Source organism: Pagrus pagrus (genome assembly GCF_965226575.1).
Source record: "Pagrus pagrus genome assembly, chromosome: 11".
NCBI classification, from domain to species: domain Eukaryota; kingdom Metazoa; phylum Chordata; class Actinopteri; order Spariformes; family Sparidae; genus Pagrus; species Pagrus pagrus.
The window spans coordinates 27,933,534-27,959,458 of record NC_140195.1 but is presented as its reverse complement, the minus strand read 5'-3'; the positions used below and the strand labels follow the sequence as shown (position 1 = coordinate 27,959,458).

Here is a 25,925-nt window from a genome sequence, read left to right as displayed (position 1 = left end):
AGTTTTTTAAAATCTTTTAATTGTTACTGCAGTGCTACAGTACCATGATACAACTGGGCCCGTTATAATGTTGTGAGCTTATGAAATAGAAGACAGCAAAAGTCCTTGTGATGATTAATTGTTCACGTTTATTTAGATATTTCATTTGATTTTTTTGGTTCTATGTGTTGAATTGTGAATGTTAAGTTATTATCTTTTTGGAATGTTAGAAAATATGTATTTTTAGCCAACAAAGTACAGTACATCATGAGCTTGTGCCACAAAGCGATATCATTGAATCTATTTACCTACGTTAAGCTTCAAATATGTGATGTGGGGCACTTCATCTGGATGAAATGGCAAAATACAGAATACATGAGATGACCATGACCCATTTGATGGTCACATGTTTGCTATGTTGTACAAAATCAGAAAACCTATTTATAGTCCAAAGATAGAGGCTGTCATAGTCTGTACCCATTGTACAGCCCCTTGAGGAAAACTGCTGATTTGTGATATCAAACTGTGTAAATAAAATTAACTTGACTTGACAAGTAAGCTGATACCAGGGTTTTCACAGGATTGTTGACTAATTGACGACCAGAACCTAGTCAACACTGCATTGTTGTAGACTGAGATTTATGCACAGTGCAGTTTTTTAGATGACCTTCTATAAGAAGGTCGACATAACATTAGTCGTTGTTGAAAATGTAATGAAAATGTTTGAAGGTGCAGTACATAAGAGTTTTAGTTGAAAACGTTAAATAAATTAACTAAAATTATTTTGACGTTATGACGTCTATGAATTGTGTTGGAGAGATATTAACTGATGTTAGCATGCTAACCAACTAGCCCCGGCCCATCCCGTTCCAAAGCTCCTGTGCTAATGGTGTAAAGACCAGCACTCCCCTGGAGCTTCAAACTACCAGTCTGGACCACTAGATGTACGTCACAATTAGCTAACTAAATAATGGCAGCTACAGTTAGCGGTTACTCTGGTGATATGCTGCTCTGTTTGTTCTGAGTATGAATTTAAAAGGTGGTCAATTCTTACACATAGCACAATAAACAACAAGCAATCGTTTTTTAATGATATGTCATTTAAAATAAACAGAATTTAAGCTACTTCAAGAAAGAAAGACAACAAACAGATTGTCATTCAATTGTAAACAGCCTCTCAAAGCCAATCAAGGACTATCTTACCAACCTCCAGCTTGGTCCCACCGTCATTAGTTGTATTTGAGACCTCTTTGACGAGAGTTGAACATTGTTACTGGGTGAAACAGATATGATAAACCTCCTCTACCTGTTTTGAACAGCCATGGGATGTGAACATAAGGATAATGTCACACCTTCCAGAAGACAGTCTCCTCTGGAAAGGCATTGCAATTGTTTGTATGGAAGAGAGGTGACAAAAGTAGCTGTGTAAAGAATGATAACACAGAGCTTGAGAGAGAAGTCCACTCACCTCCACACACCTTCCACATCGCTGTGTGAAGTTGGTGGTGAAGCTTTGGGTTTGAAGCACATTGACCCCATATTCTTCTACAAAGTCTCCTCTTTACAACAACCCCGTTAAAGCTCTGACAAAGTGTTGTGACGGTAAAAGTGCATATTTTCATCTATGATGATGATGTGATGTCATCATATACGTTTAGATTCAGATGTCAGAGCTCTTTAGCAGTCATAGTTAATATGAAGGGAGCAAAGCAGGATGTGAGGTGATGTAATTAGAGACTGACTAAGTCTGTGGTGGAAGTATTGCACTATAGCACAGACGACCAGCGTGTATTTCCTGTCTCAGTGTTGTTGTTCTAAAGCATGACCAACATTGCTGCCTGTACCTTAATCACACGTCTTTTTTTGTTACCATGACAACAAATACCATTACCCTAAACTTAAAGAAGTAGTCATTTTGACCCAAATTTGTCTCAAGTACTTGCTGGCAGATCCCAGTGAACATGGCCCAACAGACATGAACATACAACACAGCCTCCAAGAAGACCGAGGTCAATTTGACGTCAGGGCATAGTACCAGGGTCGTTTTCTTTGCCGGGTTTGGCTACTGGCACCCCTGGCCTGAGTCTGCAAATAGGACTTCAACATAGCTGCATGGCTAACCATGCTAGCTGCAGCATTTAACAGTTACTGCAGCAACAAACCTACCAGCATATGTCCTTCAGGACACTCTGTAAATCACCTTGTTACTCTACTGCATCATTCCTGGAGGCTGCGTACAGCCCCGGTCAAGAATTGTTCTTTGGGAGGCTGCTGGTTAGTGATAGTTAGCAGTTACTTTTGCAACAAGAAAAGATATCTGTTCAGAGTTGAGGCAGAGTAGCCACAGGACAGCAGAAAGCACCAGAAAATATGATCCAGCTTAACCCAAGTCAGTGAATGAAGTTAAAAAGTTGTGTGTTTTTACAGTAATAGGTGAGCCCTGCTCCCATGACATACTCCACTCTGAGCATTCCTCCTTTTTCCTCTTTTCCATCGCAGCATTTAATGGATGCCAAAACATGTCATCAACATTTTTACAAATTTTCCAGGAAATGACAAACTCTGAAAAACCATTAAGGGTGCTGGGGCAGCGTCCTTTCTGTGCAGATTTTGCATGGATTCTGCCTGGGAATGCTAGCTTCCTCCAACAGTCCAAATACATGCAAGTGAGGTTAATCACCCAAGGTCACCTGTAGGTGTGAGTGTAAATGGTTGTTGGTCTCTATATGTCAGCCTTGTGATGAACTGGTCCAGGGTGAACCCCGCCGCTCCCAATGTCAGCTGGGATTGGCTCCAGCCCCCCACGACCCGGTAAAGGATAAGCAGTTGCCCATAATGCGAGAATGATTGACTTTCTGCCCTGCATTGGTACTTAATGTTGCCACTGGACGTAAATCCAATCAGGTCCATTTTGAATGTATTGTCTTAGATACTGGGTTGTTAATATACCTTGTGTTTACATGGAAAAGAAAAAGTGTTAACTTAACACATCCACTCAACAAACAACCTTAAGCTGCAACCAGTAAATGGATAAAGTGTCTAATCAAGAGCTGACCTCTGAAGTAGTCATTAGTCCAATCAAACGTAGCAACATATAATTACACAAGAGCCTGAAGTACCACCTACATCAGGCACAAAAAGCTAATTGCGGCAATATGTTCTTGATTTTCTTTTATTCACAACATTTTAGGTTAACTTGAATCTTGAAGCTTTGGGATCTCAGCGACATGAATCCCATTTTATTAGATATACAAAGAAAAACCAGGCATTTATCAGTCATAAAATACAGACCGTGTGCTTTTACAGCTCAAATGTGCAGCTGCAATGAAATACTGGGAATGATTATATAACAAATTGTTTCTGAGTTTTTTCTTCCATGTGCAATTCATGACTCATATCAAAACAACAAAATCTGTGCTGAATGACAATTCAATAATGACCTTGAGTTATTGACCGGGGGGCTCTCCACTAGAGTCAAGTGTGTTCCAATCAAGAGGAGGTGAACCAGAGTGTGATTAAATCGCCTGTCAGACAAAGTCAAGGTTTCTTTAAGAGGTTTGCAGAAACACTTGACACGCCCGTCGCCCCAGGCACTCATTCAAAGACACACACAGAACAGGACATGAACACAACCTCTGAATCTGTCTGTAGGGAGAGCTCCATCATCTGTTGAAAATGACCTTCAGGGTAAAACGATTTGCCCTGATGGTGTGTCCTCCATGAGAGTGTGAACATTGAACCATCAATCCTCCTCCAGGCTAATCTGAGTGTGTACAGTATATGCCTCTCTGAGGGAAAGTGTTAACTCTGATCTTCTCGCACTTTGACCCAGTGCTTCTGTCTCATGTAGTTTTCTCTCCGACCCAATCTTTCTCCGTGACATGAAGAGAACACACATTAACAGTTTTTGTGACTAACTGCTTCTTTATCCCTGTGAAGACTCATTTTGTCTAAAAGACAAAACAAACAAAACACATATCTTCTGGTGACACCCAGCCAGGCCATGTTGGTCTCTGCTGCAACCCAATTAACTGATCCTCAAAGCCCCCAGAAAGAGCCTCAGGTTTTGAAGCAAACTTTCGAAGTGTCCAAACTGTGTAATTACATCGTTACATGATACACTGGGGACCATAGAGACTTTCCCATAGGCTTACATTGGATAATGGATCATTTCTATTGAGTGTCACACCCCTGTGAAATGACTCAAGTCAAACGATTATGACATTGAATGTCATAATTTGAGCCATTTGGTCCAATAACATTTGGAAAGTCTAGAAGAGCTGCAAGATTGAATCATTTTATTTATATTCAAGTTAGCCAGGTGCTAAACCAGAAGTTAGCTGGCTCGGTCGGTGGAAGCCTCTAGTGCGCATGCTCTATGGGCCCAACAACATGGAAGCTCATGTAATTTTGTAGCCAGGAAGTCAAACCATTTTGGCTTCATGCGCACTGAGCAGCTTTCATAGGAGTGAACATGGCTCCGCCTCCAACATTGTATCCAGGTTTTATTGTAATGTCCGTGTGTTTACAAGATCGTTTCTGGGACACAGTCAATATAGCTTATGGAAGCTGATAGCGAGAACTATACGTGTACGTATAGTACGTGACGGAAAGATATATGGAAAGATATATTCACATTCTTCACATTTTTATGAGCACGGCAAAAAGGTGCATTGAGGCCAAGTGATTCCAGTCTGAAGGAAAACAAGAGAAGCCACTCATACTTTGTGTCACATACTTTTTGTAGAGGCCAAGGATGACAAGACTATAAGTCAACATCGCTCCTGCACTGTCTGGTACGTCCCCTTTACCCCCTCTTGGGCTTCATAAAGTACTCTTTGTATTTATTCCTGACTACAGACCATGGTGCTGACTGTTACATGTAAACTAGCCAGGTAGCTAGAATTTCGCTGAAAATTCGCTCACCAATGATGTGACTTTGCATAAGTGTCCGTGAAGATCTTGGCATTAGTTTAATGTGACTGGTGATGGTGCCATTCTAATTAATGTTTTGCACTGCAGTTTTTGAATATATATATATATATATATATATATATATATATATCGGAGCGGGCCCTCTTTATTGTGCGGCCGCTTTGAGCTGAAAACCTCTAAACTTATCAGATAATTGCTGGTGACGTCACCGTGGCTCTTTTTCTTTTTCCTGGCCTAGGCGATAATATTCACTGTATTTTTGTCTCCTATGGATCATGTCATGCACCCACATCCTCCACACTCTGATGTCCGGATGTCAAATAAAAACAAACAGATAATAAACCGCAAAGGGGCAGTTGATGATACAGTGGCAGTTTTCAAGATATTGTTGTCACATGGACAGGACACGTGCAGTGTTTTTTCTCTCAGTGAACTGACGCTTCATGTCAGTACTCCTGAGTGCTTTTCTGCCCAAAAATCCCTCTGTGGACACTCACGGGTCCTTAGTGTTCCAGCTCGCCTGCCTGGCCTTGTCTTGTATTTCATTCAGTGCTGCGGTGACCTGCTTATACAAACCGAGAAGGTAGGTGTCAGCAAGACATTCCAGTGGGTCTTTAAGGTCTTCAGCATCATCAGATTCTCTTTATAACACACAAAACTGTATTAGTGTTAAAATAACTGGCAATAACATCTCTCCTCGTGCCTATTTGGCCTCTCCAGGCAGAATTTCAGTCCCAGTACGTCCCTGATCAACAGAATAACATATGAACAGGTGTCATTGAGGCCACATCCTCAGTAAAAAGAAATTTAATTTAATCCACCTTTATTGTACAGGGGCGGTCACAGTAACCTCAGAGGTCGACAACTCAAAACCAAAACTATCTTCTCTCTAGATACAGCTGGGTGTGAGAAGAAATGACTCTTTAAAAATGAACACACACACACACACACACACACACACACACACACACACACACACACACACACACACACACACACACACACACACAGCTGTGTTTCTCTCTGACTCATACATGGTACAGCATGTCTTGTATCTGTGTGAACACACACACACACACACATGCTGAGATACTAATGGACATGGACTCGGTCTCAACTGGAACAGTGTGACACGCAGTCTCCCTGTGAGCTTAGTTTCACAGATCAATTGAACTCATTCGGTGTTGGGTGGAGGTGTAGAGAGTTAACGAAAGGAAGAAGAAGAGAAAAGGAAGTCAGTAGAGTCAACCTTTATATGACTGGCCTCCAGAAACAGAATCAGTAAGTAATGAGTGAGTAGACATACATTGGAAAGAGTGACATTGAGACAAAAAGAGGCAGAGAGACTCAATGAGAGCATTTCCATTTTGTCATTACAGCCTCAGTGGCCTTAAAACAGCAGGTGTCATCTCCGCTCTGTTATTTTCTGCCAGTGCTGAAGCTCATATTATCTTGTGATTGCATAGACTCTCAAACAGATTTGTTAGGCGTCCTGCTGATTACATCTCTTTTTATTAAAGCAGAATAATTACTGCGTGCGAATCAGAACTCGTCCTCGCTCGGGAGCAAAGAGGAGCCAGTGTCAGACCTTCAGCAGCAGAGACTTGTTTTTCTCCCTCTGAATCATCTCTGTCATGTTTGCGCTCTCCTCTGCATGTCTTCTCTCTGCTACTTTATGAACAGATTTCAAGATTTGATTTTCGGATATTGGATTCTTTCCCACGCTGTCCCCCCCTGCTGCTTTAGAAGCTGTGAGCTCGACTGAAGATCTCTTGGCCTAACGTGTTTTGCTGTCTCTCTCTTGTGATCTCCTTCACCACTCAGCGCCGTATAAAGAGGTGACAGTCGAGGGTGACAGTGAATGAGAGACGAGACAAAGCGTGTGAAAACAGAAGGACCTTTGTCGACTGTTATTGGTAATCCTTGATCTCGCTGAGCAACAGGGGAAAAAAGTTCTTACTTTTTCAGAAAATGGAGAAATTTTGCTGTAGCAGCTCTCTTCTTCCACTCTGTCCTGCTTACTCTTATCTCCAACACCTTCTATTCTACACTGCTGCAGTGACACACTGTTCCCATGGTGACAATTAGGATCTCCTCTGGAAACCCTGGTAAAGCAGTGAAAATGGGTTGTGAATGAAATATTCGCGCATGCAGCATCTTCGTTTCAAAACACAGATTCTTGTTCTGGTTGTAAGCCCGGACAGCTGATTCTCTTTGGCTCTGTTTAATAGGCCACCAGGGAGGTGCATCATGAGCAGTGGGCAGGACCAGCTGGTCCCCCGTTAATTAATAAAGTCCATGTATCACTGCGAGAATGAGACTGAATGGAAGCGCGAAATGGATGATTTAAAGGGGCCCTACATAGTTTTGCAGAAGAAATTCAAGGTTTCATATTTATGCTATTACCTCCAAAGTGCAAAACCTTCAATGTTTGTTTCTTTTCTAACACTGTCACTAAATATTTGTTATTAAATTAAGTGACCAATAGCTCTGTATTCCAACAGTAATCACTGTTATGTAGTGTTTGGTCAGGAACCCATGCCTCTCCTCCCTCTGCCCACTTTATCCAATCAGGACAGAGAACTCCATAAAAAGGCGGCCCTGTCTGCTTGTGAGCATGCATAGAGCACTATCCTCCTGTTCTGGTACCTACACTGACAATGGCTTAACAGGCAAGGGTACCAATTCCAGTGCTCCCAGTGACGGCTTACACTACCAAACAGGTCAAGCGATAAAAAAATGCTTGAAGAAAAGAAAGAGGCAGAGAGAGCTGCCTCGAACAAAAGAAAGGAGTACAAGTATGTTGACATAGAGAGGAGGGAGTGGATTGCTAACTGCAGAACGAACAGAACGTTAAGTAAAACAACAACAAGGCTTACAGCAGCTTTAACTGTGCAGCCTCAGCAGGAACTATTTTCTTTCAGCCGTATAACTGCATACATCATGGATGAGAGGCTAGCTAACAAACCTCGCTAACGCTTCAGCTCATCAACGTTCACAGCCCGTCTATTTACAGTCTCGTCCACGAGTAGATGCATGTTCCCTTCAGTAGAAAGAAAACTGAGATGATTCTAAATGAGTGCTCTTCATCTTCATGTAGGGCTGGTTGGATTGCATCCACTTGGGTTCTCAGTGCTTTCAGTGGGTGGATTTTCATATTCTATCCAGCAGCTGACTGATTGATTGATTCGTCCTTGTTGGTACTGTGGACGGTCGTACACTTATGCTTTTTCTTGCACACGCCAACCACCTGCACGGAGGGAATTCACGAGTATCAGTGGGAAGAATCAACAACAGTTCGGCGGAATTCTCTTTGTGGGAACATCAGATGATCTGTCGGCTCAGAAGGTGCAGGGTGCACGGTGTGGTCACGACAGTGGAACCGATTAAAGCCCCCGTCAACTTTGTAGGCCCACCCATGAAGCATGAATATTTACAGGACTACTGGGAGGCCAAAGAGACTAATTAGCAGATCTGGCATAAATCTGCAGCATGTTTCTCCTAACCCCCACCATTTCAGTCCGGAGCGTCCCCTAAAGCCCTGCTGGATAAGACTGAGCCAGAGTAATCGGTTTGTCCAGGATCATCTCCAAAATGAGTGGGCTAATATCCTCCCTCCACTCACCACATCCCCACTCAGCTCAGTCTCTGAGCTTCATGTGGAGCTGTCCGTGGTGCTGAAGGACTCGCCTGTGCTTCATGTTACAAATAAACACACAGCCTTATCTGCACTCACACGAAGTTTCCTACATCCTGTCGAGTGTATTGTTTTCCCCCACCGCTTTGCAAATCCCCTCGATCCTCATAAGACACACGGATTAGTGCATCGATCCTTGCAATCGATAGTGGAGTGCTATTAATCAAACCTGCATTGCAGCAACTGCCCCAAGCTGCACATTCATGAGTGTGTGTGTGTGTGGCTCTGTGAAAGGATGTGATTATCTGCCTGTCCAAGATGCAAATCCAGTGGCAGAGAAGAGGGGAATAAATAGTCACTATCAGAGAGCCAGATAAAGTAATGCAGAGGGAGAGAGACTTTTCAAGGCTTTATGTTGCACAAGCCGATCCAGCAGAAAACCTGGTTAAGCGAGGAAAGAACAGGCAAGACAAAAGGACCATTTGAAGGCTTTTTATAGCAGCGTGTAACATGCAATTCAACAGGGCATTAAAAAGACCTTCTGAGAGATGGAGAGCGGCACAAAAGAGAACTTTTTTTGGGGGGGGAATTCATCGTGTGTAACCTCAAAAAACTTTTAAATCTCAACCCTGACCACTTTGTTTCAAATGATGAGCCCCATCACACTATTTATATCATTTGTCTCCATTAAAGTGAAATAAAAGAAGATTTTTATGGACAGGGGCAAAGCATAAAAGCCATTAGAAGGAACATTTGACTATAAACATAAACAGGAAATATTTTTATTTCAGTGAATGCATTAAATATGGAATTCACTAATGGTCAAAAATAAATAACCTAAGTCATTTAATATGCTGTTCAGTCTTTGAGAATCCCTTTGAACTTGTTCATCTGTGTTTTGCTGCCACAGCTCAACTGTTTCTCTGGCAAACCATCTACTGCTGACTTGAATTTAAAGTATTTCAAGGAACTTTTCACTGGTTCTGAAGCAGTTTCAGTCCAACACTGATGTCTCTTTTTGGCCTTGATAAGCACACAAGAGGGGAGCAAGGGGATTGGCTATTTCTGTTTTGGTATAATAGTTATTCTTAACGTCTCACCAGGTCGGATTCCGACTTATTTGTGTTGGATAATCCATAAAAGTCAAACTATTCTTTTTTCTGGTGGAGTGCTGAAGAGGAGTCTTACAGCCTGAGGAAAGGCGCTGCTCTGTAGTCTGGTGGTACGATACTAAAATAAAGTTTACTCTGTTTAACCATTGTCATCATCTATGGAGCCGCCAGAATCAACAAAAAAGTAAGGTTCCTTGTAGCAGCTTTAAGCTCCAGAAAACTGAAGTCATTAATTCAGTCAGGAACACTCTCATCATAGGTTTAACCATTTATTGCAACAAATGGATACAGTTATGCTTGGCGCTGATGACTCCGCTCTTGACCAAGCAGCATGCAAAGCCCAAACAGGGAGCACAATGCCAGAAAGCCAGCAGGGTAAACAGGAATGAGCCTGAAGCAAGACAATGAACCTTGAGCCCTGATAGGACTCTAAACCAGAAAGTGGAGGCTGGGGTGGTGGTGGGAAGCCTGCCAGCAGCTTTTGAGCAGGAGCAGTCATGAGTGATGAGGGAGCCATATTTAAATGGCTCGCCTTGTGGTGAGAATGGCCTTGATTTGGTGTGTGACTGATTGATTCAATCAGCAGGCTGTCTGTTGATTACAGCTCTGACTTCAGTGTCCTGCATGAACTAACACAAAGCTTCATTTATTAGAACTAAACACAAAGCACAGCTCAGGAAATTGAGATTGTCATAACTTGTTCAGGTATTTGGTCATGAAATAAAAACTTTGACCTGATGATGTTACTAAATGAAATGTCTGGTTATCACCAGATCCATCACAGTTTATCACAGGTATGACATGAATGGTTGCACCAAATCTCATTGCAATCTGATAGCGTTTGACATGTTTCAATCTGGACCAAGTGATGGACCCACCAACTGACCGATTGACTGACATCGCCATTCGTAGACCAATGCCAGTCAATACCACTGCTTAAATATGATTACCATTAACTCAACCTGATGGAGCCATCTCCAGCTTGAAGTACTATCTGTCTGGCCCACGTGACCAGGTGGCACCGTGGTTCTCATGACCAGACCTTTTCAGGTTCTTTAAGGTGTTTTAAGTTTATAACTCCACCAATTTTACACAAACTCCTCCATGAATTGCCACCAGTGAGGTGTCTTTGTGGATAAGTTGCATTGTGGGTAACGTAGGCGCCATGCATGGAATAACAGAGTATCTCTGATTCGGCTGTGTCGATTTTAATGATTTGTTTTGAAACTGTCCATAATGAGTCCAGCATCGTTATGTGAGTGTTAGATCGGTGGATGGCTTTTCAAGACCTAATGATCAAAGTCCTGCTAATTAAACACAGCCATGCTTCTACAGTTATAGCATTTTATTTCCCTCTCACGCCAACAGCAACCTGACTGCCCTTTCGATCCGCTGTTTGACTGCCTGTTACAGCAGATTTTACCAACAGCTTTTGTGCATGTGGGTGTTCACCAGCCTGCAGTTCGGTTTCAGGTTGTTTGTTGATGGCTGAATGACTGTAAGCACCTCAGAAGCAGCCCACGTCTCGTCAGCCGGCAGGTACAGATGCATTCGACCATATGGGGACGATACAGCAGCTATACACACTGTAGCCCTTGATGTAACTCTGTCGAGTGTGTAGGGAAAACAAAACACTTTGAATATATTAAGGTTGTTTCTCTTCATTCTGCAGATACTTTCAGCGATGATTCACATGCTGAGGTTAGTGGTGGGTATGTCTGAGTGGTGAATACTGTTGTGGAAGATTTTAATGGTTATATATTGCATTCTAGATAAGATACTATGAAATTGTTTGCTCATAATGTGGATCATTTTTCATTTTAACTTGGGTTGTACTTTTTCATTTAGAATATACAAGATGGATCAGCACTACACTGAATAGTGGAATAATCTATATAATAATAATTATCTTCATGGCAGCTTTTTACAAATGATAGATATTCTTTTGTTAATAAAAAGAAATATGGGGCACAAATAGCAAACATGATACCCAGAAAATGTAGAGACTGCAATCTTAACAGAAGACAAAGGGCGGATGCTTTATCTAATAAAACTTTATTTAAGATATAATAAACGAGTCACACCAAGGGAGGGTGTGAGAGGTTGAATTTAGGTCAACCTCTCAATGAACTCAGCACTCAGCAGAGACCCTCTCTTCTTCCTCCCCTCTCCTCTCTGTAACATTACATTCATGAAGTAAACTACATTTCCCCTCCAGCTCCAGCTTCAGTCAGCAGTCAACATCACAGACCACAAACACCCGACAATGGAGGTCACTTCTGTGTATTGCTGCTGCAGTCAGGTTGATAAACAGGAGTGAAGATAAATCCATTTTTGAATCCCAAAATTTAAATAATCATTGAGCTCTCCTCCTCAGTAAATGGCTCTGGATCAGAGCAGAATCTGATGTGACTCTGGGTGTTTATTCCTCCAGAAGATCTGGCTCTTCACCCGACTTTCTCCACTGCAGCTGGCCGGCTCTGGGCAGCTGAGCAGCGGCTATCCCCCAGTGCTCCACCCTGCCCCTTTCACAACACTCGGCCTACGTCTTTTGTTTTGATAGAGACACATCTAGCAGCAGAAATGACATATTATGTGTTTCAGTGTATCTGTGTTTTGCTGTGCAGTTACTGCACTCTGGCTTTGCAGGGCAGTAAACCTCAAATTAAATACACCTAAAAATGTCAGCCATCTTATAAGGAGGACAAGCTGTCTTCACACTACAGGCAGCTGAAAATTGCAACAAACATGATTCACGTTAGCCAACATTTTATGACAAAATTGGACATGGGTTTACTGGCGTCTCGAGCTGCTCATGGGTTGTGATCACACGCGGCGTAGCTGTCTGATTTCTGCCTGAAATATTCAATGTATTTTCAGCCTTCTGTCAGGATGTGATCCCAGAGAGCGCCCGCTGTCATTACCACCTCATTTCCTTGCCAATATCTTCCCATTTATACCTTGTGGCTGGAAATGAGGCGAGGTGGGGGTGTAACTGTATCCTTCCATTGGGCAGATGTAGCGTATGTGTGCAAATGTGTGAATTGAAGAGAGAGGGGTTTTTGTATGCATAGGTGAAATATTCCTGTCCACATCTGCCCACGTGCATATTGGAATGGTGGAATCTGCTCATCTTTGTGTGCATGTGCATTGATCTGAAGGCTTGTGTCTTAATGTGTGTGTGTGTGTGAGCTCTTGCCTCTGGCTCATAAGCCTGTCTAAGTGTGTGTGTGTGCGTCTGTCTTACTGGGTGAAATGCTGGTGTCTGGGAGGGCGAAACAGGAGGAGGAAGAGGATTGATTCTGAGCTTTAAATAACACACTGTCCTCTCCTCCAGCTGAGTCCACCAGACACATATCTGCCCCGCACGTCACTCAACTCACCCTCGCTCGCACACACGACCACAGACAGAGTGCATGATGGCATGTCTGTCTGTGTGTGCAGCTTCTGCACTCAGCTAGTCCAACAGGAACAAGAGGAATGTCGGCCAAAGTAAATCATTGCCTGCTCATTCCTCTTCCCCAAAGTTTGTAGTTGGCAAGGGCAACAGAATGAATAATTTGTGCTGATAAATGGCAGCAGTCCCTCGTCAAAGTGGCTCATTTGTTCATTCATAGATTGAAGCAGCAGTGAGAAATGCTGCATGAGGTTTTTCTTTTTTGTACGGGAGAATGGTTTTACTCTTGGTAGCTTTCTGCTTGACAAGCTTTGTGAGAGGCTGTGTGTGAGAATGCACATGTGACAGGCTTCTGTGTGAGAACACATACTTCAGTCTGAGGCAGAGGCAGGAGGTAGAGCGGCTCGTCCACTCATCACAGTGTTGGCAGTTTGATCTCCAGCTCCTTCTGTCCTCATGACACAGTGTCCTTGGGCAAGACAGAGATGGTCCTGATGGTCAGGCCAGCACCTTGCACGGTAGCTCACTGCTACTGGTGAGTGAGTGTTTTGGTAAATGAGAGGCGATATTGTGCAGTGGTGCAGTTATCATTCACCACACGCATGCATTCACACTCTCAATTGATAAAAGTGATGTGATGGGGCAGGTTTTCTGGATCCTAAAAAGGCCCATGGAGACACAGGAACATCCTCAGTTATAAACTCTCCAAATTGAACAAAACTATATATTGGTGCTAATCCTGCCAATCCTGTGAATGTGAATTATTTACACTGACAAATCCTCACTCCAAGAGCAACCCAGCCACCAGAAAAAATGTTGGCAGTTATGTCACGAGTCGAATCATGTTTAGAGGGGATGGTGGTGGTGTAATAGCTTGGTGAGAAGGCTGCTAACTGCAGCATCAAAGCTGTGTTCCAGCATTTGTACCTATCCAGCGTTTTCAACGCGTTGTCAGGACGTTTTCCGGCCATGTTTGTGGAGACAAAACAGGATATTTTTGATGATACAACGGGACATTTCCAGCCATGTTTATGGTAACAATCGGGTGTTTTTAACGAGACCTCGACACATTTCCAGCTGTGTTTGTGGCAACATAATTTGTTGTTTTCATTTAGACTTTAGGAGACAAAACTGTTTGTTTGTGACAAGACGTCATCACTTCCAGCTGTCTTTCTGGCTACAAAATTGGGCATTTTAACCTTGATTCAATTTGATTTTCGATTTTTAGGTCACGATTCGATTCAATTCTTGATCTTCTTTTGTTTTTATCTTTTAGCACAGATTGCTATGCCATTTTTAGACTGGTCTAGTCTAGGATCATTGGTTTAATGCCATGATAACTCATTACATTTTTAAATTCTTATTTCAGAAGATGGTCCACATGGTGTCATGAATGATATCATTTCCATTATCGTTTGCAGTGTACCACACTAAGGCCTTATTGTCAAATTAAAATAATTTATTAACAATATAAATGTAACATAAACTTGTCACCAGTCAGTTGGAAACTAACTGTAAACAAAAGAAGATAAGTCATAGAGGGTACCTGCCATCTAGTGACTCTTTGTTGTAACTGCACTGTGCACTTTTTACATAAAGTCTTCTTCTTTATGATGCCTGCGGAGATGTCCTGCCATATTTGCCATGTTGCAGACAGTGGTGCAGCGAAACACCGCAGGTGAGTGTGGCGGTGTGGGAGTGTCACTCCATGGTCCGTGTGTGTGACGTGATGGGAACCCCCGCTGATCAGTTTGTCGAAAGATGAAGCGGCTATGTTGTCCCGCTACTAGCGTGCTGGACCTACTAGTGATTGTTTGTCCTCATCGACAGATTAAAAATAACAGTCAAGTCATTACTGTGTTTTAAACTGGGGCACAAGGCCGAACCGAAGTGACAGTGAAACGTAACACTACACAGAGAAATGTCTGTTGCGTTCCCTCTGTAGTATTTATCTATGCTAAATAACACGTCCTGCTACTGACCTGTTCTACTCTGCTTATGATCGGCTGTCATGTCTCTGCCACAGTAGGTTAAACATGCTGGTCCTACAGTGATCGTCAGCATCCACAGATGTGTTCTAAACTGGTGCACAGAGCCAAACTGAGTGAATACACAAGACACATTACTTTACACTCCACTGTGGTTTCAGTCATAGTCTGATTGCCAGCTTATGTGATTGGCCACCGCAACATGATGTCGGGCTGCGTTTCTCCAAAAGTTGACTCCGTCTCAACTTTTTTGGCACACACAGCTGCAGCCAAAATCGTTATGTCTTTCAAATACATTTTACACAGGCACTGTGCGCCTTTTTGGGCCAGCAGTAAAGAGATGACAGAAAATGATAAAGATGGGGAATGACATTCAACAAAGGTCCAGACTGAATGCAAACCGAGGACGTCACATTGCTGCCTTAAAGGGGAAATGCTCTGATTTTGAATCAAAGTCTGTGTTCAGATGTTAGGGAATACAGTTTTATAAAGTAGTATAAAAGCCTTTGTGGCTCCAGTGGGAGCTGTGTGAAGTCTGATAAATACCCTAAAGTGATGTCATTTTTCATCAGCGTCTGATGGGTCTGAAAACGCAAAAGAAAAAGTTTCAGATGAGAACAATCTATTAGTGTGGGGTTGGAAAGAAGTGAGCTCATCAGACAAGAATTTGTGGAATAAAAAAGACGACTTACTTACTACATACTTTTTGTTTTTTGAAGGCCATCTGAGCATCCCATGATTTGATATTTTCATTAATGTCTAAATTACCATTTTTCTCAGGTGTTCAGTAACAAAATGGCACGTCTCTAGCTTGGTAACACCATGAAAGAACTTGAAGGTGTCCTTTTGCAGAACCTTCCTTTGACAGACATCTGTTTTAGTTTGGTGGATCAATATGTGAAACTTCTTACCCACTGAAATCAAATTAAATTATTTAACCTCCAGTTGAAACAGCATTCAAAGAGGAATCAGTCATGTAGTTATGAATGCTTGTCCTTGAGTTTAGTGGTCATTAAAGGAGCACTTTGTAATCAGAAGAGAAAGATCTTCATTGACTGATTTTTTATTTCTAAACAAACTAAATAATCAAACTCACTTTGTTTTCATGACTGAATAAACTGAATAAACAAACCTTAACGACCTTAAAGATCAGCACAATTTCATACTGTTTTGTTTATATTTGGCGGACCCTGCCACCTTTCTAGCTTCAAACAGTGTTCTTCTCCTCTGACAACATTTTTCATAGTTTGTATTATTACCTCATTAATATTGTAAATTTAAAAATTCTGAGTTTGAATTTCTTTTCCGAAACTACAGTGTCCCTTAAATTCTAACATTGTTTTTGATTTTTGCTGTTTTGGTGTATCCTCTTGTTGAGTTTTGTGTATTTTCTTGGCCCACCTATGTACTTTGTACCTTGTACTTTACATTGTGGCTGAGGCTATAAATGGTAGACATATGGCATTATGCACGCAATATGCTCGTCCATATAAAAATAAACATCAGATAAAGAAACACACACATTTATCAGACAATCAGAGAAAAGGTGCAGAGGCTGAATTTAATCCAGAGATAGCTGAGACACTGAGACAGCAACACTGTTGTGCTATTCCTGCCAATTTTACCTCCAGATGGCACCGGGAAGAGAAAGAAAACAGCAGAAGTTACACTCATACATGCCTGTTTGAAAGCTCAACTGCTCACTCCTCTCTTCCCATATATCTGCACTATATTTGCATGTTATCTGGCCATTCCATTTTCCATGGGTGAATAGCTAATGTGATGCAGCCAGCATATTTATTTGTGAGCTGCCGGTGAATCTCCCTTCCCCTCCTCTGACTCTGAGATTACCATTTAGCAGTTCTGCACCTCTGCCATTACTTCCTCACAACCTGTGCTGCAGCAGCTCCGCAAATCATTTGTGTTATCTCGAAATGATGCCTCTCCTGTCCTCTTGTCTCCTGACCCGCTCTCATGTGTACAAATAATACTGCTTTAGACTTTCAAATTGCATGCAGTGCATGCGCCAAAGACAAATTTTGCATGCTGGCGATACGCCAGTCGTTCCCATTGACTTCTGTGGAGAGCAGATTCATAGGTGATCCTCTCCGTCATGCATAATCAGGTGATCGGGGCTGTTGGAAAGAATTTTGGGAGTCGAATATAACTGGAAAAATAAAAACTTTATCCTAATTAAATGCTGAAATGTTTTAGAAATGTGCTGGCCAATGTGAGTAATCTCCATGAATCTGCTTTGGGCCCCATGTCCCTGCTGCTTTATTATGACTGCTGAGGAGCGCTGGGGTGAAGCGCCTGTGCAGCGAGACAAAAAAGCATTGAATGTGGGTTTTGACTGACATTAGCTAGGTAGGAGTGTTGACTTCACAGCTAACGAGTTTACAACGTGTAGGATGGTAGAAGGACAACAGTCATCAACAAGCTTCAGTGTCTGGTGTTCTGGCTATAAATGGCACCATCGTTGTTTAGATTGGGTTCCTATAAAACTCTCTTTCGCTATGCTATTTTGTCTGCAATCTGGCAGTCCAGTCAGACTGGCACCATTTCAGTCAGCTTTCATGTCTAAATTACAGACTAAATGATGCATTAACTCATGTTTTGTCATGTGTTGTTGGTAGTTGCTACTCTGAGGGAAAATAGAAACAATTTCAACAGCGGCCGAGAATAATACCACTTGGAAATGCTAGGAGCACAAAAAGTGTCTGTTTTCATTTTAATGAGAATCACTGGCGTACCGCCTGCACAGGATTTGACTTTGTCGTATCCACCATGTGCAATTTGAAAATCTAAAGTTGTGTTATTTGTGCACAGACTGATGTCTCATCAGCTGCTCCACTCACCTCAAACCTTTAAACAGGAAATCAAATTTACCTTTTTGTTTTTTATGTTTCTGAACGTAAAAAGGTAAAGGAGCTACTGGCCGCTGCATTTGCATGCGCCGCCGTCGTCATAACAACCAACAGGGGGAATTTTTCAACCTAAGAGATGTTTTCTTTTCATTCTCTTGGATAATGATGCATATTACATTTAAATGGTTCAGGAATAGCTAGAAACGTGAAAGTGTCAGCAATATGTAACCATGAAAGTTCAGAGAACAGATCTGCTGCTTCTCAAAGACTAAAGCAATTGCTAAGTTGTTAAAAATGAACGCTACTTTACATTCAGCCTTCTCTCTCGCCCGTGCTATGCTCAGTTTTGGCAAATTCTTAACTGGCATTGTGGAGACTTGGCTGCAGTGGAAATACACTTCCAAACAAATACCTTTCTGTTAGGTGAGATAAGTGCTCTCTGGTGACCGTTCAGGGCTGCACCTGGGAGGCAATGTGAAACTAAGTTTATTGTGTCGTCAAATGGCAATTCATCTGTTCACCAACCCATCTATCCACTGATTGATACCGCCATCTACCATCAAGCTGCTCAGGATTGCAATGCAGGCGCCCACTGACACGCCGGCAATGTCCTACAACACTTCCTTTAAGTGCTTCTTGGATTTGGCCACGGTGTCGTTCGTTCCAGAAACTCTTCCACAGGAGAGCCTGCTCCTCTCAGCGTGACGTTGACTTTGAGGTTCTGTGGAATTAATTACATTTTCAGTGACACGGCCACCCTGAGGAGCTTGGGCTCACCCGTTTGTATTTGCTTTATGGTCACTTTGCAGAGCTCATGATCGTGTGTGGGGTTGAGGCAAGGATCAGTGAGTAAATCCTGCCCCGTGGTGTGGCTGTGTAACAATCTGAAACAAGTCAGGACTGCAGCTGATGCATGTCACTGGTGGTTAGTTTTTGATACATTCTGCTTTTCATGAATGGGAAAGTGAGATGCCTTAACCCTCACTGCTGTGGTGTTACTATCCTGATCTGTTTTAAGCCATGCTAGTGCCATGGCTCTGTGGAATGTCAGCTGGTCTGTGCACCACACTGGTCAAGACTGGAATACATCCACATACATCCACAACTCTTTTACGTTACATTACAACCGACTGCATTTTAGAGTTTCTCAGTTTGACTCTTTTAACACTTTTTTACACTCGTCTAAAGTGATGTACATGAAGTGCATACAAACCATGTAAGATGGATTGCCATTCATTTTGTACTGGCATCCATAGTCCCGAGAAGATGACGACTACTTTAACTATCATCTGACTTTGCCTAAAGCTCCACCATCAGGTTGACATTTTTGTTTTTTTATGAAATGTCCTAAATATGTAATATGTAAGAATCAGCCACCTGTCAAATTCATCTTACAAACAGATGGGGGGCAGCATATAACCAACGAAACCACTTACTGCTGTTAACTGCAGCTGCCTTTAGCTAGTAAACTTCGTTAACTGTGCAGCTAGCGGGTGTATCACCTTACTCTGTCAGGACTGGGAGCTCAGAGCGTCAGGGGAGTGTTGGCGTTGTTGTTGACTGTCAGACTATCACCTCTTAAGATGTAATATGGCTAGGAGCTAGTTGGTCAACATGCTAACTTCCATTGATGTCTATGCAACACAATACGTAGGCTTCTTCTACAAAGATTTCTTCACATTTTGTTGATAATTTTAGTACATTTTTGAATTTTTTAAACAGAGATTCTTACATATTGCACCTTAAATAACTATGAAATGGACTGCCCTGACGTTTGACACAGAAGTCCATTCTTTCCTATGGGAACCTCTGTGATCACTGATGTGTTTGCAAAACTCCTTCTGTTTATTTTTGGTTTTCTTTTCTTGCACAGTTTTAACTTTTGCGGTGAATTTGTGCGCTACAGGAAGTTAGTATAAAAAACAGCTGGCTAACTCATTGATGAATGTGCAGCTCTAGTGAGACTTGCTTTTTAAAAGTGAAAAGTTTGACAGCATATTTAGCTAACATTGCATTGCACATAGCATGCTGCCTGTGTAACAGGAGTGCGTGCATAGTGGTTCACTTGTCTTTTAACAAAATATTTCACAAAACTGGAACACAGAAGGTCAACCTCCTCACTTATCTGTTGCCATGAATGACTGCTCCTGTGTTTGTCTTGATAATGATTCACCGGTGTATGAAAATAGAGAAAATTTAATTCTCTCCCATTTATCAGGTGGCGTCTTATCCATCAGTAATCAAATGCATTTCCTTGCCTTGAACACCATGTATGTATTTACAGACCCACAATATTGACTTACAAGAAATGGATTTAAACCACATAGGATGGATAGCTGTGAGATTTTGTACATTTCTGCTTTCCTCAGGATTCATTATATTCACATCTAGACCCATCATGAGGTCAAAATTGTCATTGGTCCTTTTGGTACTTTGGTTTCAGACCTAAAACCTGCAAAAAGATCCCGTCTACCTCAGCTGTACTTTGTACTAATTTAAAGGAACACTACACCAATGTAGCCTGCAACGAAATACTGCCTATATGTGAATGGCCGTGTCACCTGTTATCAGTGAGTGGAAAAAACACAATTTAAGGTCTGGTGACAGCAGCACCACAGGGAAAGAAGGAACCATAATCTACACAAATGGGTACAAAATACTACTCCCTGGGTACAGCTGGTCATTTTCAGTGTTGTGTATTTATTTACATTATGTCAATGAAGCTCATTTCTACTGTGTGTGCTGTAATGTACCTTGTTTCATTTGTGTGAATTGGCCCTATTCTTGTTAGGGCTCTTTGCAGAGGAGATGTGAAGGAGTAGGGAAAGGGGATGTGTCACTACGTATCACTCTTCCAAATATAGAAATGTAATCTGCTGTTAGGTAGTGGGATTCAATCCAGAGAAAGAGGAAGAGTAAGGGGGAAGGTGGAGAGTGAGGCAGCCCCTGAGGCGGACCTTGTTGTGCTGTCAAATACAGATCTCTCTGGAGTGCATTCAATTTCTTTCTTCCTCTTTTCCCTCTTCCCCTACCTTTCCATTTCTGTCTAGCAGTGACCTTCTCCTTTTTTATGTCATTGGTTGTGTCCACAGACAAAGGCAGGTACACAGGCACATCAAGGGCTGTCTACTTCACATTTTCTGGGAGTCACAAAGACAACGATGCTTGAAACTCTTACAAAATACATCCATTCATGTATTGCGTGCTGCAGGATAGTCCAACATTTTGGGAAATGCACATGAGGGGTTTGTGAGATGATCAATACTTCTGTCAGGTCTGTACACTAATAATACGCTCTAGCTAGATTAGCTTAGCATAGACTAAGAACAGAGGAAAACATTTGAGACACAAAGTGTTTTATACAAAATTACTTGCTTTGACTATCAATTCTGCAGTTACAGTTTCAATTATGTTGATTACTGATGCTCATGTATCTGAAAAGGAGCAAATCCCTGCAGCCAGGATCCAAACACTGGTGAACATCCTGAAACCAGACGACTGGAGGCTGTTACAGCAGCATCTGGATTTGGAATGAAATGTTTATCAATTATTTATGGACGTAATGTTTGGGGTGTCAATATACCTTTGGCTGTGGTGCATTGTTGTTCTTTGACAGTGAGAAACTTTCTGTTCTGGCAGGTATCTGGATCAAACCCAGCCGAACATCCAGGATGAGGGAGAAGAGGGCTGACTTCGTGGCAGGCTGCCTGGGAGGAAGAGTAATTGCAGCTGGTGGTCTAGGTGAGCACATCCATTCTTTTCCCCCATCTTTTTGGGTGCTCTTTTCTGTCAGCTGATCGCTTTGGAGGGAGAGAGAGGAGAGACTGAACGACACAGGTCATTCTGTGACTGATTACCAATGTTCAGCACCTTTTGTCTGTTAATGGACACACCTCGCAATGGTCTTACCTCGGTCAATCATCTGCCTGTGCATGCAAAATTTGTCTCCAATTCCAGGCAGAGGTATTTTCAGGCTTTAGAACGTCTTCCAAAGTCAAAGCTGACAGGCTGAGTAATCCTCAAGAACAAAACAACTAATCTTCATGTGTGAAATGGTTTGACTTTCTGAGACCCGGAGCGAAGGCTGCACATATTACCTGGTAAAAAGATGGTAGTTTTAAAGTCGAGCTGAAACGGAAGGCAGACATTTGCCTCCACATATTTACGCTGAATGTGAGTTACACCCCTGCAATGCAGCTACATGTCACAATAGCTGGCTCTGTGACAGGAGATTAAGTGATCAGAGGGCTGTCCAATAACGGCCCACAAATAACATAACACAGTATCCGAGACAAACGGCTGCCAGTTCGATGACAGGAAATACAGTACGAAGGTGGTTTTCTTGGCTGGTTTAGCTCCTGGCAACCTGGGGCCTTGTCAGCTAACGTTAGCTGCATAACTAAACGAGCCAGCTGTAACTGTCTGATGGCAGCCAAACTCTGTAAACCACCTCGATACTGGATTCCCCGACATCAAGCTGGCTGCAGTTGGCCTCAGAGTTTATGTTCGGCCCCATCACAGGCCGTGTATGTTGGAGCGGTACAGTTAGCTGCTGTTAGCGGCTACATTAGCAACAAGTAAAGTCATCTGTCATCAGGAGAAAAACCAGAAAACATTGTCTCCATAAAATATAATCTAGTTTTCCCCAAATAAGCAAATATAGTTATACATTTGTGTTTTTGTACAGTAATAAGTGAAACAATAAGTGCATCTCTCTGACATGAAATATGAGCTCAGTGCCACTCGCTCACCACTAAAGATTGATTGTGGGTGGATGACATGAAATTATTGGTTGAAATAGGTTAGTGCAAGCTTACGTAAGTGCTTGTGAGTTTTACAGGAAGATACATTGACCGATTTTAATATAAAAATACAAAGAAATTGATTTTTGCAATTATTTGGCAGATCCTGTTAAGCAGGTGCACAAGAGAGTGGTGTAGGGATGATACATGTTTGTAGGCCAACCTTGAAGTTAGCATCGCCCTGGTTCCCTCGACAAAAAGCCTAGGGGATTTTTTTATTGGATTTTTGAATCTCGCCGAAAATAAACTCTGTGGCAAACACAAGTTTATGATACTGAATTAAACTGTTATAAGTAAAAAGCTAATGTTAGGCTATAAACAGACTACATCATGGTCACATGACTTAAACGTCACTACCACGAAGCGTCTTACTACACAACTTCCAAACACGTTTTCTATAAACTGATCAGTCTACAAGTTGAAAAGTTAGATTTGGAAACGTTTGTAACTACAGTCAGCCTGTAAAGACGGACTAGTGAGTAGATGAGTCTCTGTGGTTACTGTGATGTTTAATGTCCCCGAAAACCTCTGTAGTCTCATTGAGACACTTGTTCGAAACCGCTGTTTTTAGGACAAGTAAGCGCTTTAAAATTCAGTTGTGGGACATTTAATGATGTATTTTATGTCATAGAACAAAATGTATAAATATCTTAAGCCTGTGTTATCCACAGACCTTATTTCAGTCATTTAACTGAAAAACAATTTAAAAAAACCCAAAACATGGACTTTGTTAACGGATTTCCAGGTTTTAGGACACATTACATCACCCCTCTGTGTGACCGTGGAGGTGAATAGAATGGTTAAAAAGGCATTTTTCATCTCAGCTCGACTTTAATAACAGGCTGCCCTCATCAGACATACAACCAAATAGGTTGACTGTGAAATCAGCTTATCAAAGCCCATATTGACGTTTCTTGTTAGGCAGCAACCTCTAGTGGCCATATTAAACATTATAGTAGCAAAGGAGGAAGTCAGGTTAAGTTCCAAAGCGGATAAAGTCTGCATAGAGAGGCGTTTGAGATGGATGGTTGGGTTGAACAAACACCTTGAGACCGCTGTTTGTGTGGGTGAGACCAAAAGTCAATGATGAGTTATTTCTTTACTCCTTCCATAATAAAGTTCCGTCATGTTACGAACGTAACTGAAGTTATGTGCGTAATGTAGGTACGTCTGTAACTGAAGTAACAGAAGTAATATTAGTAAGTTACTTTACCTCGAACCATGATGTTTTCCTAAACTGAAAAAAACTGATTTGTCTAAACCTAACAAAACTGTGAGTGTAAGACAAAGGTCCAGTACGCCTGTCGCTGGTAGGCTGCAACAGTCATGTTGTCTTGGGAGTCACTGTCAATCGACCTATTCAGTCATTTAGGTATGACGATGTGTTAACATAATCATATCCGTAACACCTAACATTACTAATACAAGGTAACTTCAAGTAGTTTGTACACTAATTGTAATTATTTGCGGATTGAAACGATGACTCAGGGTTGGCTTTAATTAGCTCCACCACTGACAGACAGTAAAGTTGTCAGTGCTGATTTCACTGCTCACAGCGAATGAAACACCACGACTCTGATTCATCACAAACTCCACACACACCATGCACATGCTCACACACACACACAACCAAATTAATTTTCCATTTACTTTCCATTTTCTCCTTGACTGAGCTGCATTTGTCAGAGTTCATATAGTGTGAAGGCAGACTGAGCAGTGCTACAAATCAAACTGAGGTCAGCTTTTATCCTCGGTGACATGCTTGTTAAGCAGATATTGACACTCTTTCTGTACACCTGCGTGGATCAGTAAGACTACAAACACACAGACACACACACACACACACACACACACATACAGTACATACACACAAAATAGTCACACACAATCTATTGACGATTCAAATTGTTTATCCCTGCACGTTCTCTGTACATACACACACAAACAACAGTTTCACAACTGCATCAATTCAACATACTGTATTAAACTATGAGTCCATTTGTGAGATATGAGCAGCCTTTACCAGCTTCTACACTCCTATTTGTCTTTCTTGCTTTTGATGTTTTATGGCACAAAGTAGGAGGAGGTCTTTGTTGTTACATAGAGGGGAACTAAGTCCTCTAGAGTTCATTTTTACCATCCTCTTCAATGTCAAAGACAAAACCTCTGACCACAGACACAGAGATCTTTTGTGCTACAATGATTACCAGGTGACAGGGAGCGACACAAGCCTTAACAAACTGTGCATTATGCATGAGACAGAGGCTAACAATGATCTCAACCCTGGGCTTGTTTAAAAATGCCATGCCTTTAAATAGTAATTTATTGATTGAGATCTCAATCCTCAGGTGGTTTTTCACACATTTCCATGTAGGTCTGATACACTTAAGCAGATTTTTTCTTCGTCTACAGTTCAGAGTGATAGTCAATAATGTAGCCTGATGTGTGTGTGTGTGTGACTGTGTGAGAAAGACATGAACACGTCGATCTAGTCCTGCTGAGAGACAAATTCAACAGGCGACAGAGAGAAAGGAAAGAGGCTTGAATGAGAACCAAGAAGGAAATGGATGTGTTTGTATGCTTTTAGTAACGTGAAAATGACTGAGTGAGTGAGAGCGAGAGGAAAGGAGGTAGATGTTACATTTATCTTTGTGTGAGTGTCAGCTCTGAGGCTGGCTCGCCATCTAATCCATGGGGGTATTGTGGATTTGTGAGTCATGGCACATTTCCAATCCTCTGCCTTTTGACTTGGGAAATAAAAGAGGCAAATACATCCACGAAGTCCAAAGACTGTCTGAAATGCAGTTATTTTATATATATATACATATATACAAGTATATGGAATGTGTACAGTATAAATCAACTCTCTTTAAAAAGTCCAGGGCTTTTGATACTGTTGATCATCACAACATTTTGATTCTGCTGACACAGATTCTGCTCTGGTTCTAATCATCACTCCTGGATGGTTGACGGCTGATACTAGGCCCTCTATTTTCCAACAAAGCATTTGAATTAATTGTCTTATTACAAAGACAGTACAGTCATTTGTTCTCAGGTCTCCCCTGCAACAGATCCTAATTGCAGTGACATTTCCTGAACAGATGAAGGTTTAACTTTAAAACTAAGTATCAACTGGAAGCCCTCAACAGAGCACATACTGTACCTCTGCCAAGGCACAAAATGAAGAAAAACTTCCTCTTATATGTCA

At 41.8% G+C, this 25,925-nt stretch overlaps 1 protein-coding gene across 1 annotated transcript in view; it reads left to right on the top strand.

Annotated features, from left to right (window-relative positions):
• Window positions 1-25,925, top strand: part of klhdc8b (kelch domain containing 8B) — a 198,537-nt gene that overhangs the window by 162,627 nt on the left and 9,985 nt on the right. The window contains exon 6 of the mRNA XM_084367737.1: window positions 21,555-21,656. Within this exon, the coding sequence (XP_084223863.1) occupies window positions 21,555-21,656 (102 nt within the window). The remainder of the gene's footprint in view (window positions 1-21,554; window positions 21,657-25,925) is intronic.